The sequence below is a fragment of the Pieris napi genome, chromosome 13 (genome assembly GCF_905475465.1).
Source record: "Pieris napi chromosome 13, ilPieNapi1.2, whole genome shotgun sequence".
NCBI lineage: Eukaryota > Metazoa > Arthropoda > Insecta > Lepidoptera > Pieridae > Pieris > Pieris napi.
This window is the reverse complement of record NC_062246.1, coordinates 9,297,072-9,319,025: the sequence shown is the minus strand read 5'-3', so window position 1 is coordinate 9,319,025 and position 21,954 is coordinate 9,297,072. Positions and strand designations below refer to the sequence as shown.

The 21,954-nt window shown below is 33.6% G+C and overlaps 2 protein-coding genes across 2 annotated transcripts; both read right to left on the bottom strand.

Moving 5' to 3' along the window:
- Positions 1–8,523: 8,523 nt before the first annotated feature.
- LOC125055533 lies at positions 8,524–10,974 on the bottom strand. The gene is made up of 4 exons (XM_047657998.1): positions 10,497–10,974; positions 9,499–9,579; positions 8,903–9,001; positions 8,524–8,649 (listed from the first exon to the last, which is right to left on the bottom strand). The coding sequence occupies exons 1-4, from the start codon at positions 10,537–10,539 to the stop codon at positions 8,558–8,560; spliced, it is 315 nt and encodes a 104-aa protein (XP_047513954.1). The 5' UTR covers positions 10,540–10,974; the 3' UTR covers positions 8,524–8,557.
- A 2,955-nt stretch (positions 10,975–13,929) lies between these two features.
- On the bottom strand, positions 13,930–19,662 carry LOC125055551. The gene is made up of 5 exons (XM_047658012.1): positions 19,523–19,662; positions 16,584–16,664; positions 16,097–16,195; positions 15,665–15,741; positions 13,930–14,267 (listed from the first exon to the last, which is right to left on the bottom strand). The coding sequence occupies exons 1-5, from the start codon at positions 19,587–19,589 to the stop codon at positions 13,947–13,949; spliced, it is 645 nt and encodes a 214-aa protein (XP_047513968.1). The 5' UTR covers positions 19,590–19,662; the 3' UTR covers positions 13,930–13,946.
- Between the last annotated feature and the right edge of the window lie 2,292 nt (positions 19,663–21,954).

The window sequence follows — 21,954 nt, the reverse complement described above, 5'->3', positions numbered from 1 at the left end:
TATATACTTTAATCTGTTACTTGAAGACAATATATTTTCTAACAGATCACGAGGCAAACGGGCAGAAGGCTCACCAAAGTGATACCAACGCCCAAAGACACTCTCAATGCCAGATGCCTCGCGAGTGCGTTGCCGGCCTTTTAAGCATTGCACTCTCTTTTCTTGAGGGACCCTTAGTAGAATTTGTTCATAAATACTTCAGTGGGCAGCTGGTTCTCATAGAAACTACTTGTTTTTTAACTAAAGTACTCTTTCGGCTCTGTCTTTAAAATTATATTTATGGTGTGCTGAAAACTTCAAGTTGCGCGCAAGTGTACGCGAGAGTACTCTCATCCCTGAGGTATTTACACAAATGGACTTTCTATGTGCAAATCCAACACTAATTTGTGAAGCAAAACATTAGGATGAAACCGGATACTTGCCTATAAGAAATGATCATGAAGCAGATACATAAATCTAAGGCACAGACCTAAAAACGTGGTAGAGCCATTGGTATATATTATATCACTCATGTCACATACAAATACATAAGTTTGCTTAACTAACAGACAATTTTAGTAGCAAGATCCCTGGTTTACGTAATAAATAGTTGGTACGTGTCGCGTTTCGTACTTTTTATTTCTTTAGAATGTATGTTTGTTTATGAATGCTATAAGTGTCAATATTACAGTTACAAGGAACAATGCCCATACTTTGAAAAGATAAGAATATTCTCAAAAGTACAGTATTAATTGATACGGTATAAGAAATAAAAATGTTTAAATGTATCCATAACTCAGGTAGGGGCATTCAATTTGACAGCTCATATGATAATATTAAAAAATAAAAATCGCACCGCGCTCTTTTTGTATTCTCTGTGTAAGGGTGTGTGCATATGGATATTCTATTTTCGTTATAGAGCTTATACGAAAATAAATACTTCTTAATCAAGAAACATGTATTTCTTATTTAGAATATTAAATTCACTTAATTGATAAAATATACTAACTAGTAATGCAGTAATTAGCTTAGCTTATATAAACTAATTGTGTACACTACTAAAAAAAAGAAAAAGTTTAGACAAGAAACAGAAGAATGTTATGTTCTAAAATAATAATTGGTGTGTATGATTAAAATTTGTGATGTCATATTTTCTTGCATACACTTTTTTTTAGAATATTCTAAACAAATACATCAGAGATTAAAAAGAAGAGGTTGTTAGCTATTAATGGCATACCTACATTAATCACAACTATTTCTTAGGAATCAAAACTCAGTAGATCTTAAACAGACATACATTCGCATGTGTTCAAAATCCCGTAAGACTCGGGCACATTACTGCGTCAATTACAATTATTGTTTTAACATATAAAATATATATACAACAGCAGGCACACGGGCAGGAGGCTGTTAAATGCTACCACCGCTCATGGACACTCAGTTCCAGAGGGCTCGTAAGTGCGATGACGGCCTTGTTTCACCGGAAATCGAACTCTGAGTTAAATGTTGTACCATCGGGGAAGCCACATTCGAATTGCACAAAATGTTACGAACTATACTATATTAATTGAAGTTTTTGTTCACTTTCCAACAAATTACGATTACCCTAGCTATTATAGTGCAAGTCAATTGCCTGAATATATTATAAAAGTTGATATACTCGGTAGTGGGCTATTCAATTTAAAAAAAGAATTGCTAAGTACTTAACTGCCTAATAGCCAAGTCTTTCTCAAATTATTAGGTTAATATTCGTACTTTTTAATGAGTTATATTAGTTTTTATTAAATATTTGTGTAATTTTATACATAAATAAAAGTTTATCGAACAACATTATAGTCACAGCCTTATATATAAAGTTGTATCACAAGAAGTGCCCCCCACTTGAGTTACAAGGACTTCGCACGTACGAACCGAAAATACGAATTATTTATTAATACCTTACACTTTTTCTATTTGTTTTTCTACCTGGCAACTAATGTGATCAATGCTATACTTATTTTCGCCATGTTTTAAATCGTTCTTCGGATTATAGTAAATTTATATTTAGATAATACTAATTCTGTGAACACGACAGCGTGGCCAATAATAATATTAATTAATTGTTATTTAATCACAATTAAAACCAAATTTTATCAAGTATTATCTCTACTAAAAGCGCAGTGTTAGTCTACGTGTGACTCTCATCATTGCGGTCGTATGTTCGAACCCCACCAGTACACCATTTGATTTCTGTCGCATTTAACACTATAGTATAAGATCCCGCTATACAACGACCTTCACCGAGATGCTTATTTAATGAAACTTATTTTATATTTAATTTAATATGTCAATAAATATAATCCATATGGGTTGCCTAGCAAATTTCAGTCCAGAGTATGTTTAATGAATATTAAAAAAAAATTTTTTTTTTTATAATTTGCATGTAGTAAATTTTTTGAACTTTTTTCAATCAATATTTTTAATCAGGGTAGTATTATATATGTATCACTAAAAACTTCTTTTATACTAAAGATGTATATATACTTTAGTGTCACATAAAAAATATACACATAAATAATTAATTGATTAAAAACAACCTAACTTTTGCATATTCTATGGGCTTCATACTTTCGATTGGTATAGAATTTATCTAATAATCATACCGGTGAAATGTTTAAAAAAATATTTTTTTTTAAATTAATTAAAAATACTCTGGACTGAAATTTGCTAGGCAACCCATATGGATTATATTTATTGACATATTAAATTATATATAAAATAAGTTTCATTAAATAAGCATCTCGGTGAAGGTCGTTGTATAGCGGGATCTTAGACCACTAGTTCATACGGTGAAGGAAAACATCGTGAGGAAACTTTGACTAAGGCCCAAAACCCGACGTGTCAAGCACAGAAGGCTGTTCACTTTGCCTATTAGAAAAAACAATTACGAAACTGAGACATCGTAGGACCAGACCACTATTGCTTTATTATAATATTAGACAGGCCAAAAAGAATGAGGGCTGATGACTTGATAGAAATAGCAAGACTTGCAGACTATTGGCAAAGACGAGTCAAGGGTTGGAGGAGGCTTTCACTCAAAAGGGCCATATCCACATGTGACTAACATATTACTACTAACATTTACGTATGAGTACATACTAACAACATTTCTAGCATTTGAAATTATTAACATTTTCTTCCTGTCAGTAGAAAAAAAATCTCATGACAGTACATTACGTAGATAGAAACTTTGTAGACTTGTATATAGCGCCATCTATTCCAACTTATGATTCTATTAATTCAACTTAGGGTCCTTCAAAAAAAGAGCGTACCAATTCTTAATAGGCCGGCAACGTACTTGTGAGCTGTCTGGCAATGGACATGGGCGGTATCACATAACATCAAGTGAAGCTCTTGTCCATTTGCTTCCTGTTACATAAATAAATATATATAATGGTAAGGTTGTGGTGATTTCATAATTAATGTATAGGTATTTGGTTACAATTTCGATGATATAAAGATACATTTATTATATCTCAATAGGACGCAGAGTAGACTAATTGAAATTACGACCATAAATATTTGTTTCGTATCAATCGAACCAAGGAGTCCTTATATGCAATTATAATATCAATAATAAATAAAACCAGTGCACTGTAAAACAGAATTATTAACATAATGTCAAGTATAAAGACCCTAACCATATCGCTCGGGAATCACTCGACAAATTTAAAATGTATGTAGCAAACTAAACATTTAATGGCTACTCCCTCGGACAAGCACAAAAGCTGGCGCGGCCGCAGAGCAGGCGAAAAATAATAAACGAAAAAATATAAGAGTCTTTCCTTTGAATTTATTTTATTATGATTAATTAACTATTGATTACTTGGTGTAATGGTTGCAGCTCCTTGCAAACATTGTGTAAAACAAAAAACTTGGCGATTAAAAAGAGTGGACGAGAATTTATTGTCAGTTCCTCTCTTCCTACGCCCTTGATTTGAGAACTGGCAGTAAATGTAAAATTAGAAGCATTTAATGTATATTTATTTTTTGACGTTCATTAGTGTACATTGTGTTACCTATATGAATAAACGATTTTGACTATGTTCACTTTGGAGTAGGAAATCTTGGGACTTAGATTTAAGTTGGCACCTGGTACTTGCTTCAAATAAGTATCGCAATACAGTGAAGAAATGCTGCCAACATTAAAGATATGGGTGTTATTAAATTTATTACAGAAAAAAAAAATAAACTAATCTTTATAGGATACCATATAATATGTAAGACGATATTTACTTTGAGATATGAGTATGAACACAGATTGCTCCAAAACAAATACTCGATGATTCACAAAGGTACCCTTCAGATAACGAAGATAATAAAACTTTGAGAACATTCCGCCACTGTGCCTCATAAGTCACCGGGTACGGTTAAGCGATTTTGACATTAAAATACAGGTTTATTTACTTTGTACGATTTTGGTCGTACGATTCTTTTGGTTTACATACTTTAACTAATAATAAAACCTTTGTCGTTTTGTAATTGACAGTCATAGCGTAAAACCGATTGATAGAGGTCGTGTGTTCGAACCCCGGCAAAACAATAGATCTTCCTAATTGGTAGACACAGAAAACTGATTATCTTCCTGCTCCATTCCTCAATGGATGCCCTATTTTACAAATATTGATAAATTTTGTAGACATTTAGTTTATTTCGATAGTATATTCAGCATTGTGTTTTTTTATATTAGTCATAAATATAAATAACAAAATTTATGAATTTAATTAATTCACAGAAACAACAATATGTAAAGTGATTAACGAAGGGAGGTACTAATGAAACACTACTATGTAGTATTATAAAACCAATAAAATAATAATGAAATAAAAAATAATTAAACAACTAAGATAGATTCAGAAGGACATCATACAATGTATTTAATTTGATACATTTTAACAAGAAAGAAGAATTTCTATGTTCTAATATGAGTATGTGTGTATAAATTGTAACGTCATATTTTCTTGTATTGTTAAGCATGTTGTTTTAGAAATATTCATTTTACGATCATATATTTAGTAGTCGTTAATATTTTATTTAAAATTATTTAAAAATCATGACACTCATTACATTCTTACTATAGCTAAATCTAATTAAATTAACTCTAATAAGTCGTGTCGTAACTTATAAATCGTCCAATAGTTGTTATTATTGATGACTGTGGGGCAGATGGAAGGTTGTTGCGGCAAAAAATGTCGAAGCAAGCTCGGTATTTATTTTCTTCTTTAATTTATTAGTGAAGGCAAAGGAATAACTTTGAATATCGGAAAGCTGAAGTACACTAATATCTACGTTTCTTCAGTTGGAAATGCATATTTCTTGCAAAGTATATTTCTCAGGAGAAAGAACCTATCGCTGCTATTGAGAAAAAATGTGAGCATTTAAAATTAGCTTATTATTGTGCGAAACTTTAAAAAGTAAAAAAAAACAATATAAAATTATAATAATTGTACTTGAAATTCTATCCGGTCTATACTTACCTACTTAAAGGGCTATGTTGGCCTAGTGGCTTAAGCGTGCACTCTTGCCACGGGATCGAACCAACAACCTCAGGGAGGGTTGTTGGTTCGATCCCGTTGGCTGTGCACCAATGGACTTTCTTTCAATGTGCGTATTTAACATTCGCTCAAACAGTGAAGGAGAACATCGTGAGGAAACAGGTAAGCCAAAAAGTCGACGGCGTGTGTCAGGCACAGGAGGCTGATCACTTATTTGTCTATTAGATTAACAAACGAATATGAAACGACTACATAAATATGAGGCCCAGACCTATATAAGTTGTAGCGCCATTGATTTATTTTTCATACATACTTATAATTCGTCTATCTGTTCAATTAATAATTAAACGTTTCTTTATTTACTAAGTAGAGTGATAAGGGTAAATATTAAATTATTGATTTATGGCGCGTAAATGCATTCAAACTCCGGTTGTGCACCAATATTGTCTAATTTTTTTAAATGGCTCTGGCACGGTTTGTGCATTAGCCAGCGTCAAGTATGAGATTTTTATCATTCGTGCTTTTTGCCTTAGAAATTCGATCATGTCCTCCATGTACGGTTTAGGCACTCTCCCGGTACCGCACAACCTTTCCAAAGGCCGAGAACAAATTTAAATTAAATTAAAACTTGCCCTCGAACCGGGAATCGAACCCGGTACCCCTCACCTAGCTGAAATATTGTCTATTTATGAGCGCAATGACGACATCCAGGAGCGAAAACTTGACAGCTTGTCAAGCACAGAATAATAAAAAGTAATTAAAAACACAGACTAACTAACACTAGCTGTAGGCTATTTAAGAAAAGGTGGATTTTGAAAGTGGTTTCGCCAAGCAAAGGATTGTTTTTTTGGAATAAATTAACTCTTATTTTTCGGTACATTTGAAGAAATCTTAATGATGTAATAATTTGTACAAATAATGCGTCTGTAATTAATTTACGATGAAGGCGTATAATTAGGATTGCTTTAATGATAATTAATTTGTAATTATTAACACTAATATAAAGAAGTTGTGGGATTTTTGTGTTCGTTATTCCCGTGGTTACTTTTGGTTGTTTTATTGTATCTTTACAAAATGAGTAGATATTTGGTGGACGGAAACTGTTCCTTCAACCTAAAAGGAGCATCTTCGACCAGTAAGTGTATGATTTTATGATACTCATTGTAGAAGTTTGCAATTTATTGAAATCGCTCCAGTTATTTTTTTAAATATTTAATTTGTTGAGATGTTTAGTTGGATAAAAAAAAATGTTTGGTTAAGTAGTAATAAAGTAACGTAGGCCACGCTTAAACCGCAAATCCAGGTGAAGCCGGGAAAATGAACTAGTTCATGAAACCGTGGTTACTTGACCCTGTCAATACATAACGGCTAATCAATACTTTATCGAACAAAATTTAAATACAATAATAAGTTACCGAGTTTATTTTATTAGATTTTTAAAAATAATTCAGCTAGCTACAGGTCAGACACATTACTTATTGTTTCATTGATGCTTTTCATAGACATTGAAGATCTGTCTTGATCATGGCGTTTTGGGTCTAACGGGTAGGATTCAGAGTCGAGTCTTAGCGCGAAATCTGGCTCCAGTCAAAAACGTAGGTTTCAAAGTCAAAGCTTCGATATGCCGGTTCTCAGGAACAAACCGGTTAATAAAGAAGAATTTAAAGAAGAAAAAGAAGATAAGAAAGAAGAATAAGAGAAGAAAGAAGAAGAAGCTAGAAGAGAAAGCGTTAATGATATTCATTCAGTTTTTAGCGGTCATTTTAATATTACAGATTTAATTTTTTTCTTAGTTGCACATTTTTTTTAAAAAGAGTCCTATAGGTACTTTTAACACCATTTATGGTTTATGCATAAGTTAAAGTAAGACTAATAAGAATGAAAGGTTTGGTTTGGTGAAAGCCAATCAATAGTGTCCCTGAACTTTCTGAATGAAAACCAATACATTGTTAGCAGAATTAACAAGATGGCCTATCAGATCCTATCCCAAACATTTTAATTGTCATCTTTAAAATGAACCATCATTATCATAATAATACTTAATGTGGCCACCGCGGACGACATTCCTGCCCCGCGTACAACAGTATACTGACAAAAAATGCATTTAACATTGCCCACGCAAAAAAATATTTTCTTGCCATAAACGAAAAACCATCTCAAATATTTCGCCTCGCTTAAACACGTCATAACTGAGACGCGGATGGTGATAGTTTGGAGGTGGCATTTTCTATGAATAGAATAGGGAATAAATAATGAAGAAATTAACCTACTAGAGGTATTGCTTTTTTCTAAGATATTGTTTAATGTTAAATCACTCTCTTAAAATTTTTGAAAATTTAAGTAAGATTTAAATTTATCATAGTATATGACTGTTACTTATAATTATTAAAAAAAAATAGTTATTCGTTTTTTATTCTTTTAGTCGAAATAAGCAAAACATTATAATAGATCTAGACCTTAGACATAGTATAAAGAAGTCATACCTTTCTCCAACACAATGTTGGGAAAACATTACCCTCTAATAAACGTTGAAATCGAGTAATAAAATAAATTACCTTTTCTGTAATTCATACTTCCTTGCACATCAAAATATCTGTCCCAGAAAGTACTCGATCATCAAAAAAGAAATACCACGGAGAAACAAAACGTACCTAATTACCAACAATTGCTCGCAACCGGTACGAATTATTTTCGACATGTCCAAATGCCTCGTATCCAATCTCAAACCTTATGCCAATAGAATACAGACTATATTGAGTTTTTAGTTAGTTACACCGTGCGTAATTTGGCGGGTAACGCCACGCCCGGTTTGATTTTTTAAAGTTAATTTTCGGTAAAGGTGGAGTCTTGTGGTACCACCTACATAATGGTTTTGTGTATTCTTGTCTTTGTACTAAGGGGACATTCATTAAAGAAAGCTTTCAATTCAGAGAGAAATTCAATCCTATTATAAATATAAACAAAAAATAAGTGTAATATATTGAAAAATATTTATGAACAAAGTATATATTTACATACAAAACAGATACATGATACTTCTCAATTTAACGCTTTATAGATGTTTCCCTGGATGCAAGTTTAAGTGATTTTCTTTTTTTTACCTCATCGGTCGCTCGTCTCTTCGTTGTTGAAAAATCTGCAAATTGAAAACATTTAAAAAGAAAACGAATTTACCGAAGGGACGTCCCTAATAATTAATGAACATGTATATCTTCTAAAATCTTTATAAAAATATCCCATTTTTTTTTTTTAAATGTCAATGAAATAGACGTTTAAATGTGTCCACACAAGAGCATTCAGGAGCTTTATACAGAGTCTGTTATTACAATGAACATTTTTTCTCAGTTTAAGAATCTTTAACGATAATGTATTTATAGATAAATATTTACCATCCTTTTTCTCCTTATCAGGGCCAAACTGTACAACTGTTTGAAAATCCGCGTGGTTGCCATATGCAAAGCCGAAACCAATACGCGATTCTTCTGTTGCTACAATGAAACTCGGTATTAAATATAACAGACCCTTAGAAGTTTTATAGAAGTCTGTAGTAATTAACAAATGTATCATCATTAAAATAATCTATAATAATTGATAATAATCTGTAATAATTGCGATTTTTCTACTACCTAGACTACAGTACATATATTTACTAACAGTAGAAAGATTTTTTAATACATTTACATGTGTATATAACGAAAATGCCGCGCAAAATTTAATTAAGCCGTTTAGAATATTTTTTTTATAGAACGGCAAACGGGCAGGAGCCTTATCTAATGTTAAGTAATACCGCCGCCCAATGCCAGAGGTTTCGCGAGTCCGTTGCCGGCCTTTTAAATCTTGTTACACTCTTTTGTTGAGGGACCCTAAATCGAATTGGTTCGAAAATACTTCAGTGGGTGCACGGCAAAAACTGCATTAAATCGCTCAGTTGTGGAATAAATATAGCAAAAACCTAATTAACGTTAAACAAAAGAATCATAAATACCTTTTTTGAAGGGTGGTAAAAATTTTAATATAAAGTCTATTAAAGTTGATATCTCCTGAGGTACAATAATGGAAGCGCTTCCTAAAAACAAATAACTTTGTTTAAATGATAATAAACCCAAACTGAACTCACTCTTTGATATCAGTGAAATTAGTATCTTCAATTATTTAATCATACTAATTTTGGATGTGATTGTAAGCTACTTCCCTCAATTATTGTCTAAAATTAGATTTTTTGATTTTGATTAAAGTTGGCTGAGCAAACGCATATGCTTCCAGAAAGAGGCTTATTCAGCTCATCTTACTTCGCTCTTAATTAATTTCTACACATTATGTACATTTATAGTGATGCGTATTATTTATATAGAATAAAATATTAAATTGAAATTAATTTTCTTTTTATTTAAATAAATAATATATATTTAATATAAATATAGGGATCTCTTGAATAGTTAGCCAAAGTTTTAAAGCATTCATTACAGCTCTCCTTGTCAACAGCGAAACGACAAGACCCCTTTGCCCTAATAAATATATTGTCCAACTTTTATTTAGATATTTACAGATTCTATATAAAAACGATCCAAATCGGTCACTTCTACATTATAAATAAACAAATTTGTACCAACTAATTCATATTTTTAACTTTGTCAGTGCGTTAAAACTCTTATCACAAGTAAGCATGTGTTTCACTAACACTTCTAATTTACATTTCATTGATTTATTCATTCATTTTTTATTTTAAGGAAATTAAAATATTTAAAGAAGGTAACTTTAAAGGTAAAGATTTATACTACATTGATGTATCTGTTCTTTATTTCTGTTAAAAAAATTAAACATAAATATTACACGAATACACATCATAATAAGTGACACTCGAATCTATTATAATATTTTATTTACGCAGGCTGTTTAATAGTTTCTAGTCAAATGTCAGCATTCTCTTGCCGTAATCCGTGCGTATTTTTCTACTATAACTTTAATAAATAGAATACAACTCACCACATGATACCAGAAGCAAAAAGAAAAATGAGGTTTTCTCCATGATTTACTTAGTAACTGAATGTTTAAAAGACCATCACCCGTAAGTTTTACTATAAAACTGACTTAGGATTATAACTTTCACTATTAAAGTTATATGTAATCTTATGATGTAATTCTTATAGAATAAATTATATTTTTAACCGAGAAAATAGGAAACATTGGAATTAATTGTTACCTCAGAATCGTCAGTGAACCGGTATGTTGCCATCACCTCTAAGTAGGTAATAAGCAATGATTTTTCTCTTAGAATAATTTCGTCATTCAATTATTATTACTAAATTATTAGAAGTTATTTTCAAGCTAGAAAGATTACTTTCTGTTAATTTTTTGTAACCCTAGAGTCACTAGAACAAAGAGTCTTCCATACGTACCCACGGCTCACTTATCTGCTACTTTTAATGGTCCAGTGAATAGGGTATCGCTCTTTCAACTTAATTACTAACATTGATAAAAATATTAATATTTTTTACAACAATCTTCCAACCTACCGTAACTTTATTTATCATGCTCTTAATAAGGTTTAAGTTTTTATTTAGTTTTAGTTATTAGTACTTTTTTAGTTATTATAATTTGTTTTTGTGTGGTTTATTTATATTTTTCCCTTGCTAGCTTGCTTATGTTCTAATATAATTGATGTGTACTTGTATGTATGTATAATTTGTGTTGTCATATTGTGATGTATAATTTTGTGCAAACACATTGTTTTAGAACTTATAAATAAATTTTAAAAAATACCATTCAAGATTTTTTTTTTGGTTTTGGTGGGAAATATATTGTTTAAAGTAAAACAATATAAAGAAACATAAGTAGTAAATCGTGAGCCCAGGATAAAATGATAATTTAGAATAGATATTTACTCTATGGTTAGATTTACACGTAAGTAGAAGAGTAATCCTCCTCGGGGAGTAAATAGGAGAAGATATGCCCATCTCCTCTTCATCATCCTATGTAGTGTGTACTGCATGGGAGGTATTTGAGTGTAACATGCCGTTGCGGTCCCGGTAGAATGCGAGAGCGACCCCGGAGCCTCTGTAACGCGGCTTTGTAGGAACTACTCGAGGTGGTTTTAGTGGGTATTGCTCACTCAGTCTCTGAATAGCAGAGATTCTGGGGTGGGTCGAGGCCCACATACCCCTGCAACTTTTGGGGGCAGGGGATGCGCAAATGCATTTCCACCTCGGATATAAAAAAAAGAGTAATCCTCCTTTTTCATGTGTAGGCAAATGTGTGCCATGCCTACATTCTCTTGTTCTTTATTATCAGTCAGAAATAATTACTTGAATAATTATAAATGATATAAATCCCCCAATACTGTGGGATTGTTATCTTAACTGATATTTAACTTAACTTTAACTTCAACTAATATTATAAAGACGAATTCTGTATGTGTCTATCACACTTAAAAAACTGAACTAGTTTGATGAAATTTTGTACAGCTGTGACTTGGGCAAGAAAGTAAGTTAACTCATATGTATAATAGGTTTCCTAAAACAATAAAAATCCTGGTCAACGTATACCACGCGGACAAAGCCGAGAAAAGTTTAAAGACGGAGGAAAAGAATACCATGGGTATTTTTCAATAAGGTCTCGCATTTTCAGATATTTGGACGAGATTAACGGAGGACAAATATTACTAAGCTGACAGACCTTAGTAATATTTATGGAATGTATTGTATAACTAAGCAAAAAGTAATATTAATGTTAAATTGTAAAGACACAAAGTTTGAGCTGACGTATGTCTATATAAATCTGTTTAATGCTTATGGTAGGGGAGCCCACGATGCTAAATGGGGATTTACTCGAGCGTCGTAGAGACCTATTGGGATGCAAAGCTTAGATGATAAGAAGAAAAAATTACCTTTATATTATATACCTTTTCATCGGTGGGGGAAGCGGCTATAGATTGTTAAATATGTAAAAAAAAACTGTTGCATGGACATCCTCGAGCGCGTCAGATATTGATAGCATCAATGCCCTACGTATTTTTAATAATGTACGTATGTTAATCTGATCGTTTGCATGATGCGGGTGGTTGTATTTAAGGGTTGAAAATGAAAAAAAAATAATTTAATCGAGCGCGTCAGATTTTCTAAGGGAGTGTTAAGTGCACCAAAAAAAAGCTCTCATTCACTAATCTGACGATTTCGATGGGACGCAAACCCGTGGCCATTTTCATAATTTGCAAAAAAAAATCGCCATTTTGAAATACTCAAGCGCGTCAGATTAAGATATATATGGTTCATCTTTATGTTCTAAACGTACTGTCTCATAATCTGACGATTATCTAGAGGGATTCGCCTGATCTGACAAAAAAAAATTAGAAAAACGGTTCACCTAAAGGGCCATCCCTGCAACTTCCCGCTAATTCCATTCCTGGGCGCTTAAAATTGATATTTTGAGCTCGCTGAGTTCAAAGAAATAATATTTCTATGCATTTGAGCTCTCCCAGCTCGAAAGTCTGATAGAAGTTTCATAGAACACTATTTTTGGAATTTTCAAACCGCAATAACTTTTGAATGGATCAAGCAATTTTCACGCGGTTGGCGGCATTCGACGCAGTTTTATCATCCTCATAAGTAATTTTAATTTGCATTTTTAATTGATTGAACCACAAATTTCGGAGTAATCCCGAAAAAACACTTTTTCGGGTTTCTTTCGTTCACGATATCTCTCGAACGAATCAACCGCTTTTGACCAGCTTGGTGGCGAACGATGTGGTTTTTCAAGCACAAAGGCGGATTAGTTTTTGAAGTTGATCGATAAAGAAACCACTTTAAAAAAATATATTTCTTATTTTTTTAAGATTTTTCAAAATTTCTCAAAATCTATCGGTCCGAATCGGTTCAAATTCACAGGAAATGTAATTTTGAGGGAAATATTTAGAACGCCGTTCAGTAGATTCCGATCGGTTTAAGGAAATGTAGGCATCACGCAGCTGCACGCATTTAACTTTATCGACGAATTTTTGTTATTTCGGCTTGCGGAAATCGTCAGATTATATATTTTTCATTATTCTTGAATTATTTCCTTCAAAATAAAAAAAAATTAGCTACGCTCGAGAATGTCGAGATGACGTTTTTTTTTACAACTTTGTTGCCCTCCCCTATTTTTACGTCACTCTCAAATTGTCAGATTAGTGGAACATACACTTTTTAGGATGTAATTAACTCACCCTACCTTAATCTGACGCGCTCGGGAATTTCTGATGGTCAATTTTTTTTTACTAATCTGATCCTGTCTCCTTCACGGGCGGCCTTATATATGGGCCTCATGTTTTGTGGAGGTACTTAACCGGGTACAAGGTATCCCCCTATATATTAATCTGCCGCGCTTTAGTAAATCCCGAAATCCCCTCTTGGGCTCCCCTACCATTAGGAATTATTAAAGAAACAAATTTCCACCATACATTTATTCTAAATCAACATTCGACAGATCTTCCGTTATTTTCCGAACTTCTTCTTTACTTCTCTTTTCATTTTTCGCCTCCGTTTGTTCTGTGGAATTTTCTTTCTCTCCGTACAGTTTTTTCAAACTGTTCATTGCTGTTTTTGACATATTTTCCGGATGTGGCTGGTGTATTTCGTACTGGCCTTTATCGTTTTTCACCAATTCAACCATGGATTCCTCTAAGTTGGGTGTTTCTGTTTTTACTGGTTTCTTAACAGGTTTTGGACTTTTCATCTTCTGCGCCCAATTTTGAAGATATTTACCAGCCTCAGTTTGTAAGAACTGAAATAAATTTAATTAATTATAATTGATTTTATATCTGAATTTTGGTATATATTGTTTTATTCAAAATTTGTATTGGACGAAAACTAATAAAAATATACTAGATATAGGTATTTAAAATTTAGAAATTTAAATTCAAAATTTTATTTACTCAAGAATTTAAAATACTTTTGTACTACATTTTTCGTGACCATTTGTTTTTTATAAAAGGCAAGACACACGCTGTCGACTTTTTGGATTACCAGTTTCCTCACGAAGTTTTCTTTCACCGTACAAGTTACCATTACCACTAGGCCAACACTGCTCTAAGTTTATTTGTTGTATGCTTAAATAGAATGTATGAGTTGTGATATATCAGTTCGGGTACGATTGAGAAGCTATAATAAATTTTCAATATTTAAATTATCTCTATTACAATTGAGCCAGCTAATTGGCCAAGTATTATTCAAAATGCTTATTATGTTTATAAATACTTTGTTAGTATTATAACAGCAAATTTAAATGTTTACACGGTTAAAACGGTTCGCCTTCGTAGAGTTATATCAGTAAAAACTCTTTTGAAAGACCCAAGCGTCTCCGTTTGGAAACTTTTCAAACATGTTTTAGGTTTTGTATGTGTAGCGACACCTACATTTTATTTCTACAATCACTACGATGGCGTCTTACTTTGAAACGCGCTAACAAAGTTATGCCGACTGCTGAGGATATATCAACCTTAGCTATCGGGGCCTTTGGGTAATTGGATAAATCACGAGAAGAACAACGCAGTTCCCTTTGCCAGGGGCAACCCTGCTTTTGCTCAATCTCGGGAAAAATTCCCCCTCAAAAAAGAGGTAACCCTATGGCAAAAGAATCGCGACCGGTGCGCCCTTCTACGTCGATCTCCACCACTGGAGCTCCCCTAACATAACCCAATCAATAAAGTTGGCGTCCACACGCCACCTCGACAAGGCTAAACATCAACCTAACCCTTAGGTGCGTAAAAGTATCAATTGTTACCGTTTCCCGACAAAAAAGACTCATAGGAGACCTCGATATTTATTCATTCATTAGGACATAACGGATCCGGATGATCCAATCACAATTGCTAACGACAAATTAAAACCGCCTTGGGGATGGTAGACCTTCACTTCAATCTCACACCAGTGAGCTTCTGTTCTTCCCTTCAGGCGATTGACCACCCCGCATCGGCTTAAGCCCTTGAGCTAGTCGCGGGAAAACGCCTATTGTGGCCGAGCTACGCTTGCCAAAACTGAGCTGAGCTGTAAAGGCCCTTAAGGCCAACAGCGAGTAAGTCAGTGGCCAGTCAGTGGTTAGAGTGGTCGAAAGTTCTACCTTCAGGTTGAAGGAACTGGTCCTCCACATATGAAAGATGAGAAATACATATGGTTACGTACCTTTTCCCTATTCTTATTGACTTTTTCGACGGGGTACGCAGCTTGACGCTTAGCATTTGTAGGAAAACCTTGGCCATCTGAAAATACATTAAAGACTTGATTTAGCATCTGGCCAGTTATTGAAAAAAAAAACCTTAAAGAAATATATATTAACATTATTATTATATTGGATATCCAAAAAATAACACATACAAGATAGATGCACAGACTTATTTATATACATATATTTATTTTTATAACTTATACGGCTTTCAGGCACTCTGAACTTTTCCTTTTAATAAGCAAAATCTTACCAATTACTGCGCCAGCGCCACCGTATGAATTTTTTATTAAAATGAAATATGGATCTAGACTTGATAACGTTGCGGTTATTGATATCCCCCGAATCGAAAGCTTATATTTGCAATCAAATTTAAAGTAATTTTCACTTACTCAAAGGTAACGTGTTTGTCTGTGGTCCCAACTCGAACATAACTTGAAAATCGGCATGGTTCCCGAACGCGAAGCCAAAACCGACACGGGAATCCGTTCCTGAAATTGAAAAGGCGAATAAATTAATATTAATTTTGAACACGGGTTAATAGATCAATATTTTCTACGTTAGATATAATAATTTTTGTAAGGTCTTGAAAAGAAATAAATTTGGCTTGTAATTATTATACGCTACTCGAACGGCGAAGGACGACATAATATGTCGTCGAAAATCCCAAAAAGGCGACGGCGTCTGTCAGGCACAGGAGGCTGATCACCTACTTGCCTATTAGATTGACAAATGATCATAAAACAGATATAAAATCCGAGACCCAGAAAGGATTTTTTAAATTAATAGAACTATATTATCATAACATTGATCACGATTCACGATTAGTGAATTGTTCAAGACTTAAAAATTATGCCATAGACTTAGTAATCTACAAACCTTTTTTAATGGGAGGTATATTCGAGTAGGCAACCGAGAGCAATGATGGCAGCTCTTCGGGTATGATGATGGAGCAACTTCCTGAAAAAAAGTATATAGAGCTTTAAAAAACCTTTTTATAAGACAGTATATTAATAAATTTAGTGAACACCTAGGGAATACTGGACCAGAACTATTTGCAGTTATAGTTTTGCCGGAAATCGGATCAATTTGGTACAACAAATACGCCATATTTGTCTCTAATGTATATTACCAAATTTAATTTATGTGTAGGTAGGTACATACATATAATGAAAATTATTATTTTTTACATATTCACGCGTTTTTCCCGAAAAGATAGGAAGAGAGCACGGATCTCTTGCTACGGTCCTGACTACTCTCGCTTCATCCAGTTTCATGAAATTCACCATGCTCGCCAATTATGGGAACTTTTGACGTGTCCCATCTCCAGTACCTCCTGGATTTGGTCCAGATCTGACAAGGCCTACCCAACCTTTATCATCCACGGTTGCCGCCGTTTCACATTCATCCCATACATGGCAAAAATCACCTAAGCATACCCTTTCGTAACCTTGTCCGCACTCTTTTAACCCACGCTGCTCATGTATGTATCTCACTATTACTTAATAAAAATGAAATAACGACAAATACACCTTTTGTAAAAATTAAAAAAATAGACATAGACAGAGACATAACATTTATTACAAACAAAAACACACACACAATAACAATAATCAAAGAAAAAAAAAATATAATAAGAGATAACAAAGAAAAAAAATTTTAATTTCGGTTTGTTTCAAGTGTATAATGCGTGTGTGCTGTGGCTGTTATTGGCCCTGGCTCAGCATTATGCTAAGGAGCAGAATGTTCCACAGCGCTGGTCATTCTGCCACAGACCACAGCACCTAGTTTGCGCCTCAGTCGCAAAAAAAGAAAAAGGATGTAATAATACTAATACTTAGTAGAAAAAAAGAATAACAACCGCATATTGCAGTTGGTCTTGACTGCAACATGCGGTCCGTCTAGGTATGGCCCGCTTTATGCAGCATACTCAGTGCTTGCCTTAGAAATTCGACCGTGCCCTCCATGTACGGTTGATACAGTCGCCCTGTACCGCACAACCCCCCCAAAGGCCGAGAACAAATTTAAAGATACTTAAACTTGCACTCGAACCGGGAATCGAACCCGCTACCCCTCACCTAGCAGACACTTAATAAGACCGCTAGGCTATAAGGCCCTTGTGTAGCATAAGCTGCGATATCAGAGTTTTACATGGTGAACTTAATTATTCGACAATCTAAATCCAAGGTAACATTCAGAAGTCGATTATAATAATTAAATATAAAAACTGACATTAAATCTAGGAAATCCGTAACGTCGAGAAAAAGTTACATAACATTAGGTTTCCGCATATAAATATGGTTGTATAATTAACAGGAAATGAAAGATAATATGACATTTGACAGACTCTTATAGGTTTTAAAATGAAAAGAAAATGGTATCTACACCCATGGTTTGAGATATAAGAATGTTAGCTAACAATTTAGTTTAGTCGTTAAATTAAAACTATTTAAGTTTTCTCAGAAGACCCCTCAATGACTCTTAGTGCCTCCAAATGGACCTTTTAGAGGATTATTATTTCTCACGAAAAGTTTTAGTATACCTTTGTTTAATTAATAACGACATATTAATTTGGAGAGCAAAAGGTCGTATCGCTAATAACCTTTTCCAGACAATTATTAGGCTTAATTATAAGTAACTGTGTGAAAGTGCAAAACTCAAAAGGCGTAACCGTATATATAATAAATGCAGTTACTGTTACAATATAGATACCTACCTCTTAAAAACTACGAAATTATATTAATTCAAAGATTTATACAGGTTTTGTTGTCGTCTTTATTTACATAGAATCTAATTTAAACTCTTTCCCCCTTCATGAAGATGATTTAGTGAAAACAAAACTAGTTCTATTATATAATAAAGAAAGTTGTTAATCAATGATCAATGTACAAATCACAACCCTGCGGTCGTGCGTTCGAATCACGGCTTTGCACCAGTGGGCTTTTCTTACTATTGCGCATTTAACTCTTGCTCTTACGAATCGTGTGGAAACCAGTGTGTCACTTTACTTCATCATTAGAAAAACCAGATCCAAAAATCCGAAGCCAAGAACAGGAGTTGAAGCGCTTTTTAGGCTTTATGAATCGATATTATTTGAATATGTAATACAATGAAATTGCAGATAATTCTAAATTACAAAATAACTTACAAGATACTTATTACAAAAAAATATTGTGAAAAATATGTAAAGATCACATCGTGACTTTGACCGCGCCAACTGTTGCATAACTTGACATAACAATGCTAATAGTTCCTAAAAAATGTTGTTTCTGTATATGTATTTACTTAATACATGTGTTAAGTATGTAGTTTGATCTCTCGTAATCCTCCTAACGGTTTTTAAATTAGGCAAGTAGAATTCTAACATTTTTGTTTTGAGAGAATTCTGATTACAGACCGTCTTTTCTATATTAAGTAGATAACTTGAATCTATGTGAAAGAGTATAACTCGTTTAATTAAAGAATAAGAATTTAAAAAAGTAGGTAAATTTTTATTTATTTTATGTTTATTTAATTGAACTAGTTTCATGATTGACTAAAAAATATGTAGTAATAAAATATATACTTATAATATATTTTAGTAAAACAGCTAAGTTTTACATACAACTTTATTAGCAGGTTGATTCACTTTAAGTAATACATGTTCTATTTTAATTTGTCTTAGATAAATTCAAAATAAACTAATGTTATCAAAAAATAACTTGATTTTAAACAAATGTCATTGGAAAACGAAAAATACATGTTCCACATGTTTTTGATTTCAATAAAATCTTGTAGCGGATGTTACGTAAAAGACATACAAAATTTTAAATACTCACCAAAAGAAAGTAAAAACAAGGAAATTAACACTTTAATCACCATTTTATAATACAAAATTACACTCATCCAAACATAATTTAAAAAAAGCTAAATGTATCTGTCACTGTCGAGTTTTGCCGCCAAACTGACTATAGAACAACTTTCACTATTACGACAATTTAACTTTACCATTTGTTACACAAATATGAACCATAAATCCAAACAATTAAGTCGACTTTTGTATATGGTAAATTATAAGTTGTGACATTATTCTAATGTGAATCCCTTTCGAAATTTTAAATCGGGTGGAGGTAAATAAAAATATTTGCCTAAAGAAAAGCAACTTTATTTTATACCAATACAGTTTCATTTTCTTTAAACTAAATCAGTCGTAGAATACGTGTTCCCATTCAGTAAGAAAGTATTCATATTAAAAATAACGCATGTCACTCTGCTACATTATAGAATTAACGTCCTTATGTGGTAGACTATACAATACAAAATAGGGAATAACGTACGACGCATAGAACTTTCTTTTATGAAACAAATTCATATGGAAAACATTTGTCCGTCTATAGTAAAATCACACGGAACAGCTGATTGTCTTCGTGTTGGTAGACAGGTGTATTGCCTTGTTCCTATAATTAACTAACGATTCAAGTTAATTTATGTGCACTTTACTAATTTTATTTTATCCATTTTTAATTAGTCAATGACAGGTAAATTTTTTAACTGCTTCTCGTTAGTACTTTTACGAGGCAATAATTCGACATCTAGGAAAAATATTATTAAGGTTGGTATGTTCTTGAATGAATGTGCTGTAGTTGATATACATTTAATAACGTATGATATGATATGTACGATACAAATAATATAAGCCAATTCATATGACTAATAATATAAAATGTAAAATACCTTTAAAGACATTTTTTTCTTAAAAGAATTTTCTCTTTAAAGACATGTAGAGATCATACAAATATTAAAACAAAAATTTAAAAAAGCAATAATAATCTAAAAAATTTAAATTACATATTCTTGCAATAAATGATTATTATTATTATTAATTAAAAAAACATGCGCAACTCTGATCAATACCAATTAATAGACTTTTCACTTTTTTTAATAGACTTTTCAGTAATAAATTACCCAACGTCTTAATAGTATTAAAAATGGCAGTCAAATGAATACAAAATATGCATTATTGTTTGTCTTAAAAGGTTTCTTGAGGACAATAGTATTAAAACTACATATATTTCCAGTGTTTTCTTGCTTTATATTTTTTTACCATAGGTGTAGTAAGATTTTGCAGTTTGCAATGATTATTTTTACGGAACAGGGGACTAATGGGCAAGAGGCTCATCTAATGTTAAGTGATACCGCCGCATGGACAATCAATGCTACAGAGCTTGCAAGTGCGTTCCCAGGCTTTTAAGAATCGGAACGCTCTTTTCTTGAAGGACCCTAAGTTGAATTGGTTCGGAAATACTTTAGTGGGCAGCTGATTTCACATAGTGGTGGCGCGCGGCAAAAACTGCCTTAAAATAGTTCTTCAGTTGTGGAACGACAGACGTCGAGGTGATATGGGTGGAATCGTATTCTGCCTCGACGTCCGATGATGAAACTTAGTTGCAGGTATTAATCCGAATAAGTCCTCTGAACACTCTCCATGGTAAATGCGGCAGAGCATGCAGAGTGGTACTGGGGACTCCTGCCCAGAGGTGAGAACAGTACTCCATGTGGGGCCGAATTTGCGATTTATAAAGTTGCAAGCGATGGCCTGGAGTGAAGTAGGTACCGTCTTAGCTAGCATCTCCCTATTGGACTCAATTGCCTCTGCCCATCTATGTGTAAGGTATACAAGAAGGTCATAATGGCTAATCAGCTGGTGTCCCTCTAGAAACCTCAGGAGCTGGTCGTTATCAACGGTGTCCATTATTTTGGAGAACTAGGAGGTTATAGCTATTGGACGATAGTTGGACGGATCAGAGCGATCGCCTTTTTTAGGGATCGGATGTATTGAAGCGGTCTTCCAGCACTTCGAGACAGTGCCGAGCGAGTACAGGTACCGGAAAAGGCGCGTTAGGACCAGAGCCAACTCATGAGCACAGATACGCAATTGGGGAGATGCCATCAGGCCCGCTCGACTTATGAATGTCCAAGGAAGGTGCTTTGCGGACAGCACGTTGCCAGAATATGATTTCCGAACATCGAAGAATCACACAGCGGTATGGTCGGCGGTGACCTCCCTTGGTCATCCAAAGTCGAGTTGGACGCAGCCCAAAAGGTCGAGCTTCTTCCTTGCGGTGGGGATCAGCGAGTCATCTCCCTGTGCAGTGGTAGAATGGAGGGCTGACAAAAATTCCCTTGGACATCTTAGGCGAGGCTCGATTCCTCGAAGAGAGGCGGGCCAATCTCTCGCCAAATGTGGCAATGTGCTCAAACTTTGCCGAGT

Excerpts from the sequence above, each read along its gene's own strand:
- LOC125055551 (XM_047658012.1), bottom strand. The coding sequence starts at position 19,589 with ATGAGTGTAATTTTGTATTATAAAATGGTGATTAAAGTGTTAATTTCC. Across the intron at positions 16,665-19,522 it reads CTTGTTTTTACTTTCTTTTG|GAAGTTGCTCCATCATCATA; the intron begins GTGAGTATTTAA and ends ACTTTTTTTCAG. Across the intron at positions 16,196-16,583 it reads TATACCTCCCATTAAAAAAG|GAACGGATTCCCGTGTCGGT; the intron begins GTTTGTAGATTA and ends TTTCAATTTCAG.
- LOC125055533 (XM_047657998.1), bottom strand. The coding sequence starts at position 10,539 with ATGGAGAAAACCTCATTTTTCTTTTTGCTTCTGGTATCATGTG. Across the intron at positions 9,002-9,498 it reads TTTACCACCCTTCAAAAAAG|CAACAGAAGAATCGCGTATT; the intron begins GTATTTATGATT and ends GTTTCATTGTAG. Across the intron at positions 8,650-8,902 it reads TGATAAGGAGAAAAAGGATG|ATTTTTCAACAACGAAGAGA; the intron begins GTAAATATTTAT and ends TTCAATTTGCAG.